The sequence below is a fragment of the Porites lutea genome, chromosome 10 (genome assembly GCF_958299795.1).
Source record: "Porites lutea chromosome 10, jaPorLute2.1, whole genome shotgun sequence".
Lineage (NCBI taxonomy): Eukaryota > Metazoa > Cnidaria > Anthozoa > Scleractinia > Poritidae > Porites > Porites lutea.
This window is the reverse complement of record NC_133210.1, coordinates 31,731,560-31,753,930: the sequence shown is the minus strand read 5'-3', so window position 1 is coordinate 31,753,930 and position 22,371 is coordinate 31,731,560. Positions and strand designations below refer to the sequence as shown.

At 37.8% G+C, this 22,371-nt stretch overlaps 1 protein-coding gene and 2 long non-coding RNA genes across 4 annotated transcripts; 2 read left to right on the top strand and 1 right to left on the bottom strand.

Annotated features, from left to right (window-relative positions):
• Position 1: 1 nt before the first annotated feature.
• On the bottom strand, positions 2-21,370 carry LOC140951202 (uncharacterized). 2 transcript variants are annotated; one of them, XR_012167261.1, is made up of 7 exons: positions 21,274-21,370; positions 19,697-19,782; positions 19,364-19,446; positions 18,431-18,482; positions 17,460-17,525; positions 17,040-17,113; positions 2-89 (listed from the first exon to the last, which is right to left on the bottom strand). It is a non-coding gene; the product is annotated as an uncharacterized lncRNA (long non-coding RNA). The 2 variants fall into 2 exon arrangements; XR_012167260.1 differs by lacking the exon at positions 21,274-21,370 and having other exon boundaries at positions 19,697-19,858.
• Positions 1,440-4,437, top strand: LOC140951074 (zinc finger protein 862-like). Its single transcript, XM_073400296.1, has one exon. The coding sequence runs from the start codon at positions 1,802-1,804 to the stop codon at positions 4,400-4,402; it is 2,601 nt and encodes an 866-aa protein (XP_073256397.1). The 5' UTR covers positions 1,440-1,801; the 3' UTR covers positions 4,403-4,437.
• LOC140951193 (uncharacterized) lies at positions 10,981-12,327 on the top strand. Its single transcript, XR_012167259.1, has 2 exons — positions 10,981-11,067; positions 11,692-12,327. It is a non-coding gene; the product is annotated as an uncharacterized lncRNA (long non-coding RNA).
• Positions 21,371-22,371: the final 1,001 nt, after the last annotated feature.

Sequence of the window (22,371 nt, the reverse complement as noted above, 5' to 3'; positions counted from 1 at the left end):
ACCTAGTTTAGAACTTTGCATGATTCCTTTTTAACTGCTGATAAGGCACTTTAAGCAATTAGGTCCAATGATCTGCACAATTGGGTCTGCTTTAAAAGAATGCATAACAAAGTCAAATATGCTGAAATCAATCAGGCTAATGAATTATTTAAAAAAAAAAAAAAAGCGAATCTCAGACGGCCACCCACATAAAACGTGGCAGGTCATCAATGAGCTTACTTCTCATAAATCCAGCAGTCTTCTGTTAAGGAATAGGCCACTTGCACTAAGAGGTCACATGACCAATGCTTCCTTTAAACAATGAGTTGGAATCTTGCTGATGCCAAAAACTGACAAGCACATAAAAATTATCTAATATGCTCAAAATTTTAGAGGAAACGCATTTAAGGGAGATATTTTATGGCACTTTGATTTTTCATCAAAGTAGTATGATTCGTAATGACTGCCATGTTGGAGGGCATACTCTTGCCCCCAAACATGGTGGCCAAAACTATTTTTTGCTTATATCTTGCTAAACGTTTGATAGTTACACTCAGATGTGCAGTAAATATTACCACATCATCTTTTCAACAATTTCCTTGAAGTTTAAGTTCAAAATTTGTGTTCAAAAAGAAAAATTCATAATTTTAAAAATCACCTGATCGCATGACCAGCTATGAACTAACCCATTTTAAGAAAATGGTGCGGGTTTGAAAAACCAAATCACTACTATTTTGTTTAAGATGTAACCCATTTTCATAAAAACCAATGTCACATGACCTCTTAGTGCAAATGGCCTATTTTTAAAGTCTGAATGGAGTTTAATCTATCACTAATTCAACCGCTTTGTCAAATGCTTTAGATGATCACTTCTCTACAATTGGCCCAAAACTGGCATGCAAAATACCTTTAAGCAATGGCCCCAGTTTTCAGGAATTTAAATATCTCCGGCCTTTAAGTGAAAGATTCCAAATTTATCCCCACTGATAGTAATCAGGTGTTGTCTCTTTTTAAAAAACTGAATAAATGTAAAGGTACTTACATGGAATATCTAGTCAGCTTATTATTGATTTGGCTGATTTAATTGCACCTCATATTCCAATTATATTTAATCAAGTTCTTTAGCTAATGGTATATTTCCTGATGATTGTAAGTCCACAAGGGTTACTCCTCTATTCAACAGAGTGGCAAAAGAAGCGACATAGACAATTATCGTCCACTATCAGTTATCTCTATAACTGGCAAAATATTTGGAAGAATTATCTATAATATCCAGGGGTTTCAATAGTAGCCGGGTAGCGGGTAGATCTACCCGCTTGTAACGGGCCGATTACCCGCTTGGAGCCTTCACACGAACGTCAAGTAATTAGATAATTTCATCTCAGCTTCGAATTCTTGCCCAAAGATTTGGCAAAATAGGTTTTATTTTATAGGAAAACAAAAGGAAATGAAAAAGAAGAGACATTCTGGCATCTTCCAAGCCTTCTGGCCCATGAAAGTTGAAGCAAAGTCTGCAAAACATGTAATAAACATCGCTTCGGAAGCTACGTCAAAAAAAATGTGCAAGGCACTCAGCTGAAATCGACGGGAACTGGGACAGAGTGTGAATACTAATGGCGGCCAAAAGACAATCGTTGTTTGCATATTTCACGCCAGTTTCAAAACAAAAGAGGTCAAACGAGACTGATTCCTCCCAAGGTTAGTTGAGGATATTGAAAGGAAAAACCTTCTGTGATTATATCGTTCAAATGTTAATATTATGCTTCGTTTTTGCGCCAATATATTGTGTATCGTTCGTCGATGGAATTGAATAAAATGTATCATGTTCAGTTACTTGCCTTGTGTTGTGTCTTACTTCGGCGAACTGATCTCTTTTTCGGCAGAAAGTGGTTCATTAGATAGTGAAATCAGTCAGTCACTTACCTCAGCGAAAGAAAAGCCCCTTCCATCTTCAAAGTCAGGTGAGAGTGTAGCAGATGTTGTAAAACCCGCTACATCCTACGCTAGAAGCGAGACAAGCATCGATTTCTGTGATCATGATTCTGTGTTGAAGCTGTTCGGGCCTTCGGAAATCGTCCACAGTTATTACACTTGTAATAAAAATAATTGTTTCAGCCTAACTGAAAGGGAGCAGAAAAAAAATTCCGCCCTAAAACGAGACCGTTTCAAGCACCAGTGGATAAGAGATGGTAACTTGTCATTTGATTCATGTACTGGCATGTGGTGGGTGATTTACGAGGAGGAATCAGGTGATGAGAAAGGGGGGATGTTTTGTTTGTTGTGTAAGAAGCACAATACTGCAAACCTGAAAAACAACAGCAAAGTATATAACCTCATACCTGCACAGCGCCTGAAAACAGATGCTCTAAAAGATCATTCAAAAAGTGCTCAGCATGCAGCAGCTGTTCAGGCAGAGATGCTCAGCCGAGTGTCAATTTTTCACAAAGAAGTCGAAGAACAAGTCAAGAGCAAAGATGAAGTCCTACAGAATGCATTTATGTCGGTATACTGGTTGGCTAAAGAAGAGATGGCCAACAAGAAGTTTCTATCACTTCTCACACTTCTCCAAATGCTTGGGCTTGAAAACATGAAGCATTTTCGTCATCGCTCCGCTGGGTCAACTATCGAGATTTTCTTGACTCTAGGCAGAGTACTGAAGCAGAGAGTGGTTGAGGTGCTTAGGAAATCAAAAGCATTTGGTCTATTAGTTGATGAGGTAACGGATATTTCGGTCATGGAACAGTTGATAGGTTTTGCTCAGTATGTCTCTGATGATGGAGAGGCTATGGTGAAATTCCTTTTCGTCGACAATGTTTTGGAGGGCTCCTCTTCCGCCAATGCTGAGACAATCACTAACTGCATTTCTAATAATCTGGACAAATGTGAACTTGACGTTCAGAAGATGATGAGCCTAGTAAGCGATGGCGCCAAAGTAATGACTGGCGAAAGAACAGGTGTGGCTGCCCGACTGAAGCAAATCAACAGCAAGCTAATTAATGTGCACTGTGTCTGTCACAGACTGGCCCTTGCTTGTGCTGGTGCGAGTGATGAGACAAAATACATCACACAAGTCGAAGGAGTCCTTTTGCAACTCTGGAAGTTTTTTGCTAAATCGCCTAAGCGGACTGCTCTTTTGGTGAAAGCACAAGAGTCGTGGCGCAGGATGAAGCTATCGGAAAAAGCAAGGTCTGTTGTGGCGAAAAAGGTGCGGAAAGCTTGCAGAACACGTTGGCTGTCAACAAGCAATGCTGTAGATGGAGTGTATGAAGACTTTGTTCCTATCATACAGGCTATAAATCTCGCAGATGAAAAAGATGGCTTGGCGACGTATCTGCTGTCCAAAATGAAGAGCTTTAAGTTTATTGGTACGATATATATTTTGAAGGCTGTCCTTCCAGAGCTTGCTGCATTAAGCAGAGTATTCCAGCGAGGTACCGTCAACTTTGGCCATATCCTACCAGCTATCACCTACACTACTGACAAGCTAACGAAGATAGCACAAGACGAAACCCCCATTACCCAACTTCAGATTGATATTCAGGAGAATGGACGGCTCGGTACCTGTGAGTTTAAAAGCAATGACCACGAGATACAAGTTCTTCGCAACCTTCTAAAGAAGTACACGCAAGCCCTCAAGGAGAACATTGATTCTCGTTTCAAGGATGCGATGCCAGTGGTCTGTGCATTTGCCATCTTTAATGCAAATGCCATTCCAAACCGTGGAACAGCAGAGTTTTCAAGCTATGGGTCAAAGGAAATCGGCACATTGTCAAACCACTACTTTCCAGGTGACAAGGAAGCTCAGCAGCAAGTGAAAGCAGAGTGGGAGAAGTTAAAATACGATCTTCTTTTGTGGAAAGCGCAGATTCCTCAGGAACTTGACAACATCACCCCAACTGAGTGGAGTCTGAAGAGGCTACTTTCCATGCGTACAGAATATGGCCACTTCTACCCTAAGCTTGTGTGGATTGCAGAAATCATTCTTTCTCTTCCTATGTCAAATGCATGGCCCGAGAGAGGGGCTAGTGCCGTTAAGAGGGTAAAGAGTCGACTCCGTAGCAGTATGACTAATCAGATGTTGGAGGCGCTGCTGCATATCTCCATCAACGGACCACTTGTCAGTGAAGCACAGGAACTTGTTAAAGAAGCTGTTGAGGCCTGGAGCAACGCAAAGAAAAGAAGGAAACTCCCTCCATCTGCAAATCCAGGTGGCACATCTTGTGGAAACTCGCAGGGTGAAGTTCAAACCATTCTTGTGGACTCTGCTGTCCAAACCGATATCCAGGTCCAGGAAGATGAAAAAGTTGAAGAAGCAAGTGTGCAAGCAGAGGTGGAAGCTGCTGTTGAAGCTTTTAAACTTGGAGACCACCAAGAAAGTTATGATTCGGATGATTCTGCTTTCGAAAGTGAAGATGAATACTAAGCACTCGATCGTTATTCTAGGGACTCGTGCTTTCTTTCGTAATCGTATATTTTGAAATTACAATATAAACAGTGGAAGAGATTTCCGACATTCCACCTCGTATTTAGGTTTGGGACATGACTTTTAAGTAAGACTTGTTCTGCAAGTAAGTGATTTGTAAAATTATGTTCCAGTAGGTATAATCAAGAAGGTTTGTTATGGTTAAAATCTGGTAGAAAAGTGTTCAAGCAGTAAAAGGCTCGGCTCTTGAAAGTCTTGAAAATCAAGTCTTAAATTAAGTGGCTTCAGACTGATATAAGTGATATAAGACACTCAGTTACATACAGTTTAAGTTGCTTCTGTGTTTTTGTAATGATATATGCGACTAAAATATAACCATGTTTCTCTATAGAATAGAGTAAATTTTTTTTTGATTTAAGGATTACCCTGAGCTAAAACTACATTAAACTTAGACCATTTTAAAGATACAGTTGTGAAAGTGTTAAAAAGTAGCACCTCAATAGAAATAGTTGACTGTGACTACTTTATTGTTACATAATTCTCTTTAAATTTGTTTAAATTAGTTGACTTGGGAGCAAAAAAATGAAACAACAAAGCAACAAAAAAAGACCTGAAAATGCATGAAAATGCATCTGCGAGAGTCTAAAACCTCAAAATTTTCCGGGGGAGCATGCCCCCGGACCCCCCTAGGGTCGAAGGCCCTTCGGGCCTTCGGCAAATGTACCCGCCTGTTACTCTTAAGTACCCGCTTGTGCAAAAACTTATTGAAACCCCTGAATATCCCATCATAATATTTTGTCTAAGCACCAATTCGGATTCCATGTGCTCCATTCAACAGTTACAGCCTTATTAGAGGCAGCTGATAGTTCGGCCTGTAATATTGATATAAGTAACGTTAACGCTGTTGCTTTTCTTGACCTTAAGAAAGCGTTTGACACAGTCGATCATGATATATCCTATTGTCTAAATTACATCTTTGTGGTATATCAGGTGTTATTAAAAACTGAATCATTGGATAATGCAATTCTAGCATTTTGATTGGCTTAGCTGTTATGGTATACGAGCTATTATACCATGCTCTCCATATATGGTCGGTGTACGCGTCAGTTTAAAAGTGGAAGCTAGCTGAGATTTTTTTTTGCGAAGGATAGAACGGCGCCCGAAGCAAATAATTCATTTCTTAGAATACTAGAAATGCAATTTCCTCGAAAGAAAAAAGACAAAAACAAACAAAAAAGCCACAAGAGCTTGTTTGAAAGTTTGTCGAAAAACACATGAAAACACATGGAACTAAAGTACCTTGACCAGCTTTGAAAGAAGACAAGTGTTGTTTCTTCATGATCGCGAAGCCATTCGCCGATCGAGTCACTCGCCGATAGATACCTACGGCTTGTTTATCCGACATCAAGAATATAAATCACAAGTAACCAGCTACAAATACAGGCTATGCAGCCATTCACTAGAGCAATCAAGGCGGCAGTATAGCTTCTTTTCTCGTTCAGCAAAACCAGCTTGTGGCTTCAAACAACTTCATAACAAGCGACCGAGGTAATAGTTTTTCTCCGTTGTTCTTACTTTTATAACTGCACCGAAAATCCAAATTCACAGTAATTTCGACGGCTGTCACTTAGAAATTCTTTTCCTTCACATATTATCTGCCAGGTTTTTTTAGCTGTTCTTCTGTGTAAAATCCTAGAATCCCGATGAGTTTTTTAAAATATAACGTTCATTGCTACATTGTTTTGATTTTTCATTCATGCAGTCCGGGCGAGTCCGTTTGCGCGTTGACAGTTTTGATAGACGTGTGACATGTGAATAGCGGAAGTCCCTTGTCTTTTCCGGTTTGTTCTAGTCGGGGAGATTCAACGAGATTTTGCGGACGTTTTTAATAAAACAATTATTCCACTCGCGCTTGTTGGATATGAGATGATTATAGCCAACTCGGCGCTACGCGCCTCGTTGGCTATCTATCATCTAATATCCAGCGCGCCCTCATGGAATAATTGTTAATTACCCATAAATGTTTTTCCTCCTTTTTTAACATAATCATACTCAGAAATGTCTTGTCAATGGTTTCCTTTCAGAATGTTGCATCCTCATGTGTGGTATTCCCCAAGACAATATTAGGGCCTCTACTGTTTTTGCTATCACTGGACGAAAAAATGGATTCACTAGGGTAGCCAAATTACAGCAAATGTGTAGCAAATACCACATTTGCACAATTTTGCGCAAGAGCAAAGACTGATATTGCACTAGATTTGCTATCCGTAGCAATGACGGTAAATGCCACATTTGCACAACATTTACATCTTGGTGCAAAGATAATGGGTAGCCATGGATTTGAGGGTCATTTGCAGATGGTTCAAATGTGTAGGCAAATATGTTTCTTTGAACTATATTTGCACATTACGCAAATGATAGCGCAAATCTGCTGTTTTGCACAGCTTTTGCTTTAGATGTAAAAGCATGTAAACCTGTTATTTTCAGAACTTTTACGCGGCTTTGCAAATGTGAGCGAAGTATCTAATTTGAACAATGTTTGCTTGGGTTATCATGGGTGATCAAATTTTCATAATTAAACCAGATTGCTTTGCATAGCAAATGTAACCAAACTCTTTGTATTAAACATGTTTGCTCACGAAGCAAATGTTAGCAAACCTAAACTTTGAACAAATTTTCTAGGGTGTGCAAATTTGATCAAACACAGAATTTTGCTTGTAGCGGCAAATGTGGTCAAAAGTCAAGTTTTGAACAAAGTTGCTTAAGCAGCAAATCTGATCAAACTGTTACTATTGTACAATTTTTCGCTCAGGTAGCAAATGTAATCAAATTCTGACTTTAATTTGGTTGGCAAATGTCATCAAACCCATAAAATTGAGCATGTTTTCTCAAGTAGCAAATGCAACTTCGAAGGTTTAAACAAGTTTGCTTGGGTTGTAGCAAATGCGATAAAATTTTTAAATTATTTTTAATAATAACATGGCTCACTTCAGGTTCCTAACAAGTGGCCATAATTAATCTTGAAGTTTATAGCTTCAAACTTTAAAGTTACTGAAAGAAATTCTAGCAGTGACCTCCCATTAATGTTCAAATGATTTATTCCATATACCAAAGTGGCTTGCACATTATAACAGACTTTACAAACTACAGTATACAGCTGTACATACAGCTCTTCATATTAATTACCAATTTTACAGTTCGTTGATGTTTACTTGTCTCCACTCTATGCTCTATCAGATCATTACTAACTATTAATATTATAAGGAAATTGTTCTTCATCTAAATGTGTAAGATATTCTACATACAGCTGTAGGTGTTTCAGAGTTGCCTCAAACCTATTTCAGTTGTTAAGGTTTTTGCAACTTAGAAACAGGTTAAAAATCCTTTTACCCTTAGCTTGGACCAATATTTACTTATGACAAGACTATTTCTTACTTAAACTTTTGCATCTAAGGACAAAATCCTGTTCCAACTCAATGTAACTCTCAAGACACCCATTTTAATAAATAATTAGTATTTTTGTATTTATTGCTATTTACAGATTAAACAAAATTTGATTCTGGTGGCATTTTTTCTTTAGGCTCTATGAGAATGAAAGGCCTAATTCTTGCTACCAGTTTCCAATTTTTGCTGGTATAACAACTGGGTTATAGCATTTAGCAAACTAAGAAATAGTTTAGGTACATTGTAGCTATTCAAATTCAGATCAGACTTCTTTAACTTCATTTTTGTTGCTAATGGTTCCTGTATACTATTGGATATGCTCTTAGAGGAAGTACCAGCCGGAGCTTCTAGTACTTGCCCTGTTCTAAGAAAATTGAGGGTCATTAAAGTAATGACCAGCTGTAAGTATTCCACAGCATGTCAACATTACCATTGTCACTGTAGTTGGTCCCAATGAAAGAAGCTAATAATTATTTTAAATTCAGTATACACGTACTAGTAGTACAAAAGGTTGATCTGGCTAGCCTGCAAAATAACTACACGGCTGTCTCTCATTACTCTTTTTCTTGAGTCATGTTGCAATCCTTTGCAAAATTCCATACTAAATCATGACAAAAAGCAGGATGTGCCTAAATTTGTGTTGTTTTTTGTTCAAGCAGGTCAGTTGCAATTGCTGTAATCGGTACACATGTACTGTGAAGTGGTGCCAGCAGAACTCAAATGCCTGCAGTTAAGCAAATAGATTTAAAAGAAACATTTGTACATTAATTGGCCTTTTTAAACTGCTGACTGGTACATTACTTGCAAACAATAGCCAAAGGATTCTAATGAAAAATTTATCACATCAACCAATTTGATCTACCTGCCACCAGAATTCTCAGGACAAATCAACACCATCAGGATTTGTATTGTTTACACAGATTTATCTTTTTCTAAAAAACAGTGTCATAAACAGAGAGTGATTAAAGGATTACTGTATTTGCAGAGCTACATGTACATGTACCTGTAAGTATGACCAGTCATAAATAATCTGGAATTTTTTTAAGAGCATTGGATTAACTTATATTTCCTTATCACAAAGCAAATTCAGGAGCATTATCTGGTGCCTCCTGCTCTGAGGAGAAGCCATTCCTCCTTTCTATTGTCATTGAGTAATGACCGGATTACATGTGACTGTTTCAATTTTACTTTACTGTTCAGCTTGGCAAAGAGGTTTTTACAGGCTAAGTTGTTGACTCCTCCATGCTAGAGGCCTCCTGCAAAGCACTTTTCTCGGATTTGTCATCTCCTTGGTTGTATTGCCTTGCTCTGAAGACATGTACTCCACATTTATACAAGCTTTGAACTTACAACAATCCTTCTTCGAAATAGAGGTTGACTGGAAAAGGGTTGTCTCTTTAGCTTTTTCTGCAACAAACAGAAATTATACATAATTGAGACCATTAATATTGAAACTAAAGCTGTAGATGGTTGTCATGAAAAATACTATTGTCCTTTTCTGTCTAAATATTCTAGCCTTTTATAGCATAAAGGTTGCTATTAGATATTACATGAATTATTACTGGCTGCAGTCACAGTAGGTGACTAAACTTACTTATTTCCTGAGTTAACTGATATCAAAATTAACTAGTTTAAACAAATTGCTGGCTCGTAACTTTCATGTCTCAAATCTAACCCCAACCGGTCATCATAATCCTGATTACACTGTACCTGTTAAAACTAAGACCTTCTTTGAGCAAAAAACAAAATGAAAAAATGAATGCGAGAAACCCTTTTGTAACAAGACAATTGACTCCAGGTAAATCATTGTATTAATTTTATAGTGAGTGTCCCACTACATCACTACCATAACAACATTGTTGACATATTACTTAAAACTTCATGGACCTGCTTCTTCTGCAATATTGCCATCACTTACAGTGTATCTTGGGAACAAAAGTTTAATTATACTATAATTGCCTCATATGAGGGAATCCAAGGTAGTTTTAGATTCTGGATTCCACGCTGCGGATTCCGGAACCTTTTTCAGTGGATTACTTGGTTTCTGGATTCCAATTGTTTGACCTGTATTTCAGGTTTCAAAGCTCAGAATTTAGGATTCCACAACAAAAATTGCCCAAATTCTGGATTCCATAAGCAAAAATTTCCCGGATTCCAGAATCCCTAATCGGATGAATTTCAGGCCATTACATAGGGTGATCGTAAAAAAAAAATCAGTGAAAGCAGGGTACCATGATCTAAATTCTAGCTACTCTATGTTTTCAGCACCATGGCAGTCATTGCCTTTACTCCCCTTTTAAATTTTGGAAAAGCCTTTGGAGAAAGTAGGCACTAGAGGATAAGGTTATTTTTGGCCTTAGCGGGGAATTAACACTTGCTTCAATTCTTATTAAATTTCCAAGACCATTTATCTGAAGAGAACAACCAAATAAAAGATTACAGTATTTTTTAAAACAACAGGACAAATAAAGTTTCAGGAGTAGGCCAGGGGTGAGTCCTTGTTGATTACTGAGTATTGGGAATGCAAATGTAGGTATTCTCAAATAGCATCATTAATGGCTTAACAGTAACAATGAACTTTCTTATACTTACTGAGCATTTCTTTTACTCCCGATTAGTTGCTCCCTCAGCATTTGTTTGTCCTTGCATTTCTCCTGCCTCTTCTTAGTTTTACAATGTCTGCTAACAGCATCTATGTACTAAGTACTAACGGCTGCTTTTCTTGGATCCACTCGTTACTACTTGATCGTCGCCGATGGAGCTATCTAGATGTCTTTCATGGTGTGCATAAGTGCAATTTCCTTTTCGTCGAACGGTCTATAAGTATGCAGTTCCCTCGAGGTCGAGCGATTATTTTATAAGTTCTTCGAGGACACATTCGTGCGATAAATTCGAACAAATAAGACTGGCCGATTCCTCCATACTCGACAGTCAACCCCACAGAGAAGGAAAATTCGAAAACTCTTGATAAATATGGCGTTAAACGTATGAAGTAAAAGCTGATGGCAAATCGATGGCAATGGAACGTGGTAACGGTCGACGAAATTTGGATTTCAATTGTTGTGCCTCGTTCTCGAACGCTTATGCAGACTGACGCTGACCAGCACCATTGAGGCGCAAGTGCTTGGGAAATAGGGCGCGCGGTCTTTTGGCGATTTGGCGGGAGGAAGAGATTGCCTATGTTGCTGGATTTTTTCTCAAGGATATTCGAAATTTAAAAGGTAAAGTCGATGTATTTTGCTTTGTATATCGTGCTTCTACTGCCACATCTATGTTATAACCGGGAATAAACTACATTTGCATCCATACATGAATGTGCACGCGTGTCGTGTGCGTATGATAGTGATCCAGCTGAAAAAAGCCTTGTTGAAAAATTTAAGTGGTGTTAAGTCAGCAAAATATGTAGTTATGCAATGTTAAAATGCTAATTTATTGGTATTTGGCAGAAGTAGCTCAATATTAATTGCTTGAGTAATTTATACTTCCTCTGGCGCTATACTGACATATTGAGCGTAATACCCGTACATGTACCATTGATTTTGACAGGGGTAGGGTGGAGCCTTTATTTTATATGCGTTACTGTCATTTTTTTCTGTTTTGTTTTGTCATGTTTTCATATACAAGGTTGTTTTGTTTATAATAATTTATAATGATACAGCTGTACAATGTAAGCTGAGTCCAAAGGTCAAAAATGCTAAAATGTGCCACATGTGTATTTATAATGTCCTTAAAGATAATGGCAACACAAATAACACAATTCATTTAATTTCACAATATTTTCAATAAAGGTAGAATTACCAGTTATTTTTAGTGGGTTTAGTGACTTTTTTGTACGTTTGTTTCAGATTTTTCCTGGAGTGGTACAGGAGTTATTTCCAATGTTCTTGAAATTGAGTTGCATCACCTGAACTCTCCAAAAGATAAAGAGGTCAATGAAATACAGGTTCAACATGGAGAAGCTGTTTGTGGTCTGTGCATGAAGAAATGCTACAGGGGTATTCCAGTCGGTGTCAATTTATTTACAGTAATCATTTTTCCTCTTCACAAGATAACAGAAGTGAAGCTTATATACTGAATGCTCCCATCCATCAATACCCCATCTGTTTGGGGTAAATGTCACAAAAAAGAAACCTCACGTGTACTTCCTTGTGTTATATTTTTAGCATCTTTACAATATTATTTTTCTTGTACTTTGTGCCATGCCCTGCTAAGTAAATCCATGTCCCTTTCACAGTGTTCTGCAGGGAACATAATGTACTGAAATTGTGTGAAGCTATAGAACATTTGCACTCGTAGAGGTTTCCCCACAGAGAAGAGAGTGACAGCATTATTCTTACAGAGGTAAACAATATGTACCACCCAATGCTCATTGATTTTCGAAAGGCTATCTTGCTATCGGATGCCCCTTCAAAACAGCAGTCCATCACTGCTCACTAGCACTGACATATAGATTCAGAAATATGCCTCAGATATTATGTTTTCACTTGGCATTAATAAGTCATGGCAAAAGTTAGTGGCAGAGTGAAAGTAGAAAGACATTTTGTGGAAGGGCAAAGAAAATGCCTTCAGACAGATCCAAAGTTGAGATTTACTGTTTCATGTCTTCTGTCACTGCTCAAAACAAATTTTTAGCTGGAACCTTTTTTCTGTCAAGCAATTATAGAATATCATATTCCTATTTAAAAAGGAAAATCAAAAAGTTATCTTACTGTGTGAATTCCTTTACTAAATAAATCTATGAAAATTCGACTCATTTAGTGAAAAGGGTATAAAAATATTGAAGGTGTAAACCCCGTTGGTCTAAGAAGTTTAGGTTTACGTGAAGAAATGCACCATGTTAATGTTGTTGAGTGAAGGCTGATATAAATCTCGCCAGTCTGTTTGAGCAGTTTAAAAAGACAAATCATATTGAACTCAAAATCAGGGTTGTAAAGAGCAGCAAAGAAATTATTCGTTCATGTCTGTGCTGAGTTTCTATTCACAAATTATATGAAATACAAAGCAATTTCACCATTTGTTGTAGTATTGGCTGTTGGGCTTTCAAAATGTGGTTATTTTTAGGAGGCTCACCATCAAGATAGCGGTAAGAACAAAATTGTCAGTTTTGATGTGAAGTTCCTTGAATAAATGGCCATGAGGAAATTGTGTACAAGTGAATAATCTCAACCCTGACTTTGATATGCACAGCACTTTTTTTTTTGGACCAAATTTAAGGTACTGTGGGTGGCCTTGTTATTGTTAGCTTTTTAATAATAATATTATGATGTAGAAAAAATACAGTAAATTAATGATCTGACTACTGGACCTTTGTTCAGTAGATTTGTTGTGGTGTATTTACTTTATGTAAAGGGGAGGTAGTGTGGGCCCTCTGTAACTGTATACAACAGTTACTGTGTCATTTTGAATTTTTAGTTTTAGTAATTGGAGATCCCTGCCCATTGTGCGACCCTAGGCTTTACTATTATCAAATGACAGAAGAGGAATGCAACACATGCCCAGGTTATGTACCATTGACTCACTTCGAAGTGGTTATGTGATTTAGAATTGGACCGACAAAAAGACCGGGGCCCAGTTGTTCCAAAGACCGATTAGCACTAACCCAGGGTTAGATTTTAACCCCGCGTTTCTTTTTTCTTTTAATCAAAAGCATTTTGTCAGATAATTTTCTCTTTTCTTTTTTAAGTATCAAATCACCAAATTGTATGCAAAAGGAATTATTCAAATGAATTTGTTTTTAAAACTTTCATATCTGAATTCATTTTTCGTACTAACCTTGGCTAATCTTAACCCAGCTTTGAACAACCCAGCCTGGAAGGATAAATGCTGCATGTTAATTTGTTTCACCGCCTTAGTTTTTTCTTTATAGCTTTAAACTTTTCATGATCCAAGGCCAACTTAGAGCTCTTGTAACCCAGTAGTGGTCTGTTCATTTTTTATGGGGGGGGGGGGGGGGGGGGAGGCTTTGTTGGGTGGGATTTGACCGATAGCTCCTGTATATGAAGACCCTCTCTTCATCAGAATTTTTTTTGGGAAGCCACAACCCGGCTCCTTGTATCCCAAGATCAAATCACCAGGATTCAGGTGAATTATAGTCAGCAAAAATGCTATGACTTTTTTGGATTGAATGGGTAGTACTTAATGAACAGTAAAATTCAAAATCAACATTAAAATCAGTGAAACTCAAACTCAGGGTTGCAAACAACAGAGTAAGAAAAATTAGCCTTTCATAAATTTGTTGGCTGAGTTAATTTTCAAATAAAATTGTGAGCAGTTTCACCATACTTTGTTGTAGTATTGGCTGTTGGGTTTTCAAAATGTGGTCATTTTTAGGAAGCCTACCATCGAGATGCGGTCATCTCTAGGTGGGCAGTCAAAACTACAACGAATACCGGTTAAAGTTAAATTGTTGGTTTTAATTTGAATTAAGTTTGTTGGTTAAATGACCATGAGGAAATTATATACAAGTGAATAATCACAACCCTGAGTTTGAAATCCACAAAACTTTTTATTTTGGACCAAATTTGATTTTTTAGTATGATGTACAAAAAATACAGTAAATGATCTGACTACTGGACCTTTGTCCAGTAGATTTGTTGTTGTGTATTTACTTGTATAATAAAGGGGAGGTAGTGTGGGCCCTCGATCTGTACGGTATAGAACAGTTACTGTATGATTTTGAATTTCTAGTTTTAGTACTCGGACATCCTTGCCCGTTGTACGACCCTAGGCTTTATTATTATCAAATGACAGAAGAGGAATGCAACACATTCCCAGGTTGTGTATCATTGACTCACTTCAAAGTGGTTATGTGATTTAGAATTATTGGACCCTAAAAAAGACCGGGGCCCAGTTGTTCCAAAGACCGATTAGCACTGACCCAGGGTTAGATTTTAACCCGCGTTTTTTTTCCCTTTTAATCAAAGGCATTTGGTCAGATAATTTGTTCTTTTCTTTTTTACGTATCCAGTCACCAAATTGTAGACAAAAGGAATTCAAATCAATTTGTTTTTGAAACTTTCATATCTGAGTTCATATTTCGTACGAACCTTGGGTTATCTTAACCCAGCTTTGAGCAACCAAGCCTGGAAGGATAAATGCTGCATGTTAATTTGTTTCACCGCCTTAGTTTTTTCTTTATAGCTTTAAACTTTTCATGATCCAAGGCCAACTCAGAGCTCCTGTAACCCAATAGGGGTCTGTTCATTTTTTATGGGGGGGGGGGGGAGGCTTTGTCGGGTGGGATTTGACCGATAGCTCCTGTATATAAAGACCCTCTCTTTATCAGAATTTTTTTGGGAAGCCACAAGCCCGCTCCTTGTATCCCAAGATCAAATAACCAGGATTCAGGTGAATTTTAGCCAGCAAAAATGCTATGACTTTTTCGGATTGAATGGGTAGTACTTAATGAACAGTAAAAGTCAAAATCAACAAAAAAATCAGTGAAACCCAAACTCAGGGTTGCAAACAACAGAGTAAGAAAAATTAGCCTTTCATAAATTTGTTGGCTGAGTTAATTTTCAAATAAAATTGTGAGCAGTTTCACCATATTTTGTTGTAGTATTGGCTGTTGGGTTTTCAAAATGTGGTCATTTTTAGGAAGCCTACCATCGAGATGCGGTCATCTCTAGGTGGGCAGTCAAAACTACAACAAATACCGGTTAAAGTTAAATTGTTGGTTTTAATTTGAATTAAGTTTGTTGGTTAAATGACCATGAGGAAATTATATACAAGTGAATAATCACAACCCTGAGTTTGAAATCCACAGAACGTTTTATTTTGGACCAAATTTGATTCGTTCTGTAAAAAGACTAACAGAAGAAATTTGTGACTGTAAAATTGTCAAAAAAAGTAACTGGTTTCTGATTACTTTATATTAAAATGATAGTGCATATAAAACAGTTAACAGGAAAGATGCATGTAGGGGGTTGGACCTCTGGGCGGAGTCTCACAGCGTGTACAAAATTTTATTGTAACAATGTAATGTTACAGTTGAGATTGGAAATTTACTTTAGTCACAAAACGAATCAAACATATAGGAAATGTCACATGCACATCACCTTTGACAGTCAGCAAATGTTATGCCGTTCACTATATTTGCTCCCCTTGCAAATATGGATAATTATGAACAAATGTTCAAATTTATGATACAGCCAAATGTGTAGAAATTTATTGTTTTTGCTCTTAAGGCAAATACGAGTAAACCACATGCAAAAGTGTTCTTTTGGTATCCTGGAAAAACAAGAGCAAACACCAGTGCAAATTAGGGGTTTTGCAATATTTTTGCCTGCATTTGAAGTACAGTGAAAACTGTCATTTTTGCAAAGGATGTAAATTTGAGTAAATTGGTAGAAATGTTGAAGATTTGCCCATGCTGCAAATATGTATCAAATTTGTATCAAACCATTACATTTACTTGACTTTTGCGTATCAATACCTATCTAGCAAATATATGTATTTGCCCACACTTTAGCCGACAGCGCAAATGTAATGCAAATTTGGAGCTCCAAATTTACCACATATTTGCACCTTTCGCAAACATTAGTAAATCCGTTTTTTCGTCCAGTGTATACATCAATGATTTGCCCAATTATTGTCTGTTTCATTCTGAACAAAGAATGTATGTTGATGATACCCATCTGACTTATTTGAATGGCAATATCCACTCCATTCAGACTTTCCTGAATGAAGACTTGCTCAACATTAAATGCTCAGTGGCTTATCAAAAAAAAAATTAATGTTCGATATATGACTAAAACTGACTTCAAATTAAATGGCTCAAGGCAAAAGCTTATAATTTATTTACCTTCTCTCCCTTCGTTAAATATAAATAATGTTCTAATCTGAACATTCTCATTCCTCTAAGTCTCTTGGCATGCTTATTGATGAAAATCTAACATGCAGAAATTAACCATGCTGACACTGTAGTACACTTGCATCTGCTTAACCTGTCAATCATTGTTTGCCCCCTGCCACCTTACGACCGCCAATCACATTTTGACAACTGCAGCGTGCTATAGGGTAGCTCGAGCGCCTATAGGGTGTTGACCACAACGTCCTCCTATAGGCCATTATAGGAAGTACCCCCCCCCCCCTACCCCAAGGGGCAATTGCCCAAAATAATTATCTGGTTCAGAGATATATCATATCTACATCAACACACTAATAGCAGATGTCACAAAGAATATAAACTTACATTCAGGAGGATAACTTTAATCTTGTGTTATCAGGTGGTGACATCTTCAGTATCTTGGTAACTGCTCTACAAAGCTGAAAAAAATATCATGCACTTAAAACCTTTTTACGTATAAACGGGTGATTTTAATATTTCTGATTCAACCTCAAATAACACAAGTGATCCCTGCAGTTACTTCTTCTCCTCTTGCCTTTTTTTTCTACTTTCATTTCACTACGATTCCACGATTTGACTGAAAGAGATATCAAATGGTCTTTGCGAACATAATTTGGCGGCACACAGCAGTGCCTAAATTAAAGCAGTGATAAAACTTGTCTTGTGAGCATCAAACAGAGAGAAAAAAATTTCCACCAGCAACAACCTTTTCTTTTACAAGAAAATGCCTATTAATAAAAGTCATCTTAGTAAGATTAAGCTTACTTTTCCCAGATGACCGACGTTGATTTCACTGAGTGGACATCACGATCACATTCCTGTGCACACGATCTGGAAGAAAGTTCCTTATATAATCAGCTATATTGTTAGCTAGACAAACTGTAAATGTTAACCAAAGGGAGAAAGACCTGAACATCTTTTACGGAATTACTTTTCTTCACGACTTACATGTAAATCAGGGAGGGAAACTTACCTTACAAACAGACTGAAATAGAACACTTTTGAAGCCTGGATGTCTTCGGAAATCTTCACTTCGAATAGCCCCAGTACCCGCTCGGTTAACCCGAAAAATTATTTATTTGAGCGCCGTGCGCAGAATCTTGTGCATTTTTGCAAAAAGCTGTTCAGAAAGCTCCATCTTGTCAATTTAGGCAAGAGGTCCTTGAACTCCCGTCCTCGATACTTCAAACTTTCTGTGAAAGTTTACAATAATTCTTATATCAGGAAAAATGAGAAGCGGTTTTTAAATACAACTGTCATGCTGTCATGCTGAACCTGGAAATCACTCGATTTAAGGAGCGCTGCAATAGTTAGACTGCTTCCATTATCTTCTTTCTCTGTATCAGTTTCATCTTAAGAAATTAAGCAGTTTATATCAAAAGAGCTTTATACTCACTTGGTTTTCGTGGTTTATATCTATCACTGAACTCTTGAGGGCAATTGAACCGATGCGCTTATGTCAGATGGAATGACTCTCGAACGACGTTACAATGAAACACATGATTCTATTTATATAAAGCGTCAGCTCCGGTAATACACTTTAACGAGTTTTATACTGACCCGATCGAGTTTTTTTAATCCGTTAGTTTGTTAACTACTCTTCTCTTGACACTGAAAAATTTTGCATCTTGAACGTAATCATATATTCTTAAAGACCTGAAAAACCCGCCCAGTTTTCAGAAGACATCAGGAGTTTAACCATAAACCGGATAAAAACGTAGGAATGGAAATCATACCTTGATCAGCACTTGCTTCTGGCTGCCTGATTGTATGAAAGACCTTGAAATCCTGTTGAAAAGTGCACTGCAAGTTAGCCTATAACAAAAAAAACACTCTTTGATCTTTTACACTAAGTGGAAAGCAAGCTTCTGGCGTGATCATATGGTGTCGAAATTTCACAGTCTAACATGACTTTCATCTAGGAGAACTTAAGAATATTTCTGAAAGGGGCAAATTTTGTCATTATGAGATGTCAACTAAATCATAGTTATGAATAAAATCGTATTTTATGTGAGCCGGCTTCCCAGTGACACTTATTCCTGTTAGAGAATGTTAGAGATCACTGTTGCAAACTGCATGATCTTGTGTCATTGATTCTTCAGATGATTCTTCGATGAGCACAGCCACCAGCTCATGTACTTGTAGTCTGGTTAAATTATTCTCTCTAAGTTAAAACCTAAGAATGTACAATGTAAAATTAAAAACGGGGCTCTCTCCAAGTGCAGATGATTACAGCATATCTGAACCTCAGAAGAAGAGAGGAACGTACGCGTTTAAGCTGCTTAAAAATACGGAGCTTGTTTACAGAAAGTTGTACTGTCTGTACTGGGTTCGCGGTCTCTTACATGGGTGTGGCCTAAGTCATCAGGAACGCGAAGTCGCGAAATAAGATGAAGAAATGTTCGGCCTTGAATTAAAGTATGAAGTGACCGCAATTTGAAAACCGGGAGATTTGATTCTCTGAGTGTCAGGTGGAACTATAATACGTTCGTTGCAGCCTTCAAGGCATATTTGTTTTGACCAAAATCCTCCTGCAGTTCTCTGGGTGGAGATAGCATAAATACACAGCCTGGCTAAGAATCGATTGCGACACTCCAAACAAAGCTGACCGTGAGTAATAGCTCTGAATGGCTGAAAATTTCTAGGAAGTATAAAAATCTAAAACAAACCTGTAGACTCTTGGGGGAAGTCGTAAGAGAAACCAAAGCTCAGAGCGTCGTCCCTTCTCGAAGTCAGGTAACGCTATTCTTTCCTATGAAAGGAGCAATTGATTATTATTCAAAAGGATTCCGCATTCCTCTATTGAAAGGCATTGTGTTGATGTTAGGGTCTACACAATAAGGATAATCAATCTAGACTGAGTAGATCAGTCTATTTTGCTTTACGTTGTTATTACTTTATTTCATTTCGAACGCAGGTTACACAACGTTAGTGCTGTGTGTTCAAAAGAAAAAACAGAAATCAAATTGAAAGTTCAAGACACGACGCCATCGTCAACATACCTTGACGACTTCACTAATGAAGTCCGACTTGTTAGCAAATTCCTTTTGACTTGAGTTTAAGAATTTGAAAATCGTGAAAGAAGAAACTAAAAATGGAAGAGAAAATACTTATGTGAACAAGAAAACTATCGACTTGGATTGAATTGATATTTGATTGATCTTCTTAAGTGATGATTGATTGTTTCGTAACACTCTGTTCATGTTTGGGCGAAATGTCTCAAACACTAAGAAGATGAAAATCACGCGTTAACAAACCTGTGGTTGAAGTGCGATGCTTCAGAAAGACGAGCTGTTAGGCTAGCAGGAAGTCTAAAAATGGAGCGGCATAATTCTTTTTACGGTGCCCGCTAGGAGTTACACAAAACAATACGTGCTTCCTTTGCTACAATTCAGTTGTTGATCATGATTGAAAATGAATAATGTATGTAAATAGAACACTTGATATGTATATCCAAAGACAATACACTATTCCAATTAACGCATAATCACGCGACTTTTGAGCACAATTTAGTGTAGATCAGTCATTTTTACTTCATTTTAAAATTGTTACATTTCTATTCGGACCACATAGATGGATCTGAGTGTTCAGACGCGAAACAGAAGCTACAAGCCTAGATTATTAAAGAAGTCTTTAAGGAGAACAAGAATTGTTCATTTTTCGCGCAGAAAATTCCTTTTATAAACTTTCCAACTTGAAGCTAAGTGACAATCCGTTAAAGACACTAAAAAAGAAAGAAAAAACTGATGGATGAGGCAAGAGAGAAGTTACTCTTGAATTGTAGGTGGAGCCTTCATCCGTGGCGGCGTCTGGAATGTTCTGATTCACGCGAATCTTGTAAATTTTTGCCACAAGTCACGCGATTTTAGCGAAAGAGTTAGAAACACAGCATTTCTTAGCTTTGTTACTTTATCTTCGTTTGTTCAGTTTGCTAGGTTCACTCCACTGCCAACAACACTGCAGACGCTAACCGACTAGTGGCCTGGACAGAAGCGACATGACATATTTTTCGACAATAACTAGAAATAGCATTCATGCTTTCACGTTCGCGCCTCCTGAAGTCTATTGCTTTCAATTATATTTATGGGCGAAATATTTCACCCTACAAAGTCCGCTTCTTAAGTCATGGATATGACTTAACCCAGAACTAAGAAAATCGAGGAGAATACTCATAAGTAATAGCACTAATTGGTTTATGAAGAACGATTTCCGATCCCGACCTCCTCGTAGCCTGATTCTCAGACGTCCGAGGTTGTTCGCGGTCCCTTCTCCTCTCGGACGTCTGAGAATCAGGCTAGACCTCCTCGCCGTGACTTTGCAGAAAGAGTTAAAATGCCAGTCAAGGGGGATATTGTAACCCGTCCATACGGTCGAATCCGAGTTTAAAATCGCCTCTTCGAGGCATGAACAGATAATATGACAATTCGAGCACTTTTAGACCAAGCTTGGAAAGGACTATACCTTTCCTTTACACTTCAACAGCCACACACACCGCATATTTATAAATTTATAAGTGAATAATGCCTTTAAATCCCAAATATAAATATCATGTTTTTAAACACGATATCTAAAAACAAACCTTTGTTTGAGAGCCAAAAGTGATATGCTTTTGTTTGAAGATCAGTGCAGTGGATGGTATGGATTCTTCGGGCAAGTATGCTGCAGTAATTAAATTAATGTCGGTACGTCCAAAGGGAATGAGTCAGCAGCATTGTACTGTTGGCATGATTGGTCATGTGATGAAACAACAGACCATTGTTTTAAAAAAGTAGTGACGCGATAAGGCGTCTATTTCAAGTTTGCCTAGAAAAGCCGCAATATTGTGTTTCAAGGATGACAGAGCGAGATGACGCTCCTTAAATTTTGAATACGATACCATTTTACCAGCTGGAAAATCCAACTGAGAAAAAGATAATTCGGTTTTGTCCCACACCACACAAAGCTTATTTAGGCACACCCTAAATTCTATTGCGGGACGTTTCTCTTTGGTTCCGAAGATCTAAAACTTCATACAATTTCTACAGGGTATACTATATATAAATGCATAGCGACACCTTTTTATTCCATGGTTTGGTGCCTAGTCTCCCGCTTTGCTGACTCCGTTCCAGGCGGCTGCGAGGGGACTAATTGGTGTCAGTATTTCAAATATGTCGTATGGTGGCAAATCTTAGGCTGGCATTAAAATTAACAAGGGCTCCAACATGTACTATCAAACTCTCTTTTTAAGGGGGTTTGATAGTACATCTTGGAGTAACCTGAGATCAGGCGTTATTTTTGTGCTTCTCTGCTTGAAAACAGACAACAGAGATAAATGGAGAGGGTATGATCGAAGGCTAATCTTGGAGCCCTGGTTAGTTTTAGTGCCAGCCTAAGATTTGCCACCATACGACTTTTTTGAGGGACGAATTGGAAATGAGCCGCGAGAAGTTTTTCCTGCTGACCTAATTACCGATCCAAAAACGGACTCATTTTAGAAAGTCTCTGCCAGCCTCAGAGAATGCAGTTTTGCATTCGAATTTACACTCCCTTCAATTCTGTATTAAAATCTGAAAATCAGACTACCATTTCTAAATGTTTCTTTTAAGAGTAGAAATTCATATTGGGTAAAGGGCGCGGCAGGAAAAAATATTTTTTTGGACTAAAATATACTAAAGTCGGTAAGGGAAGCTGGAAAAGG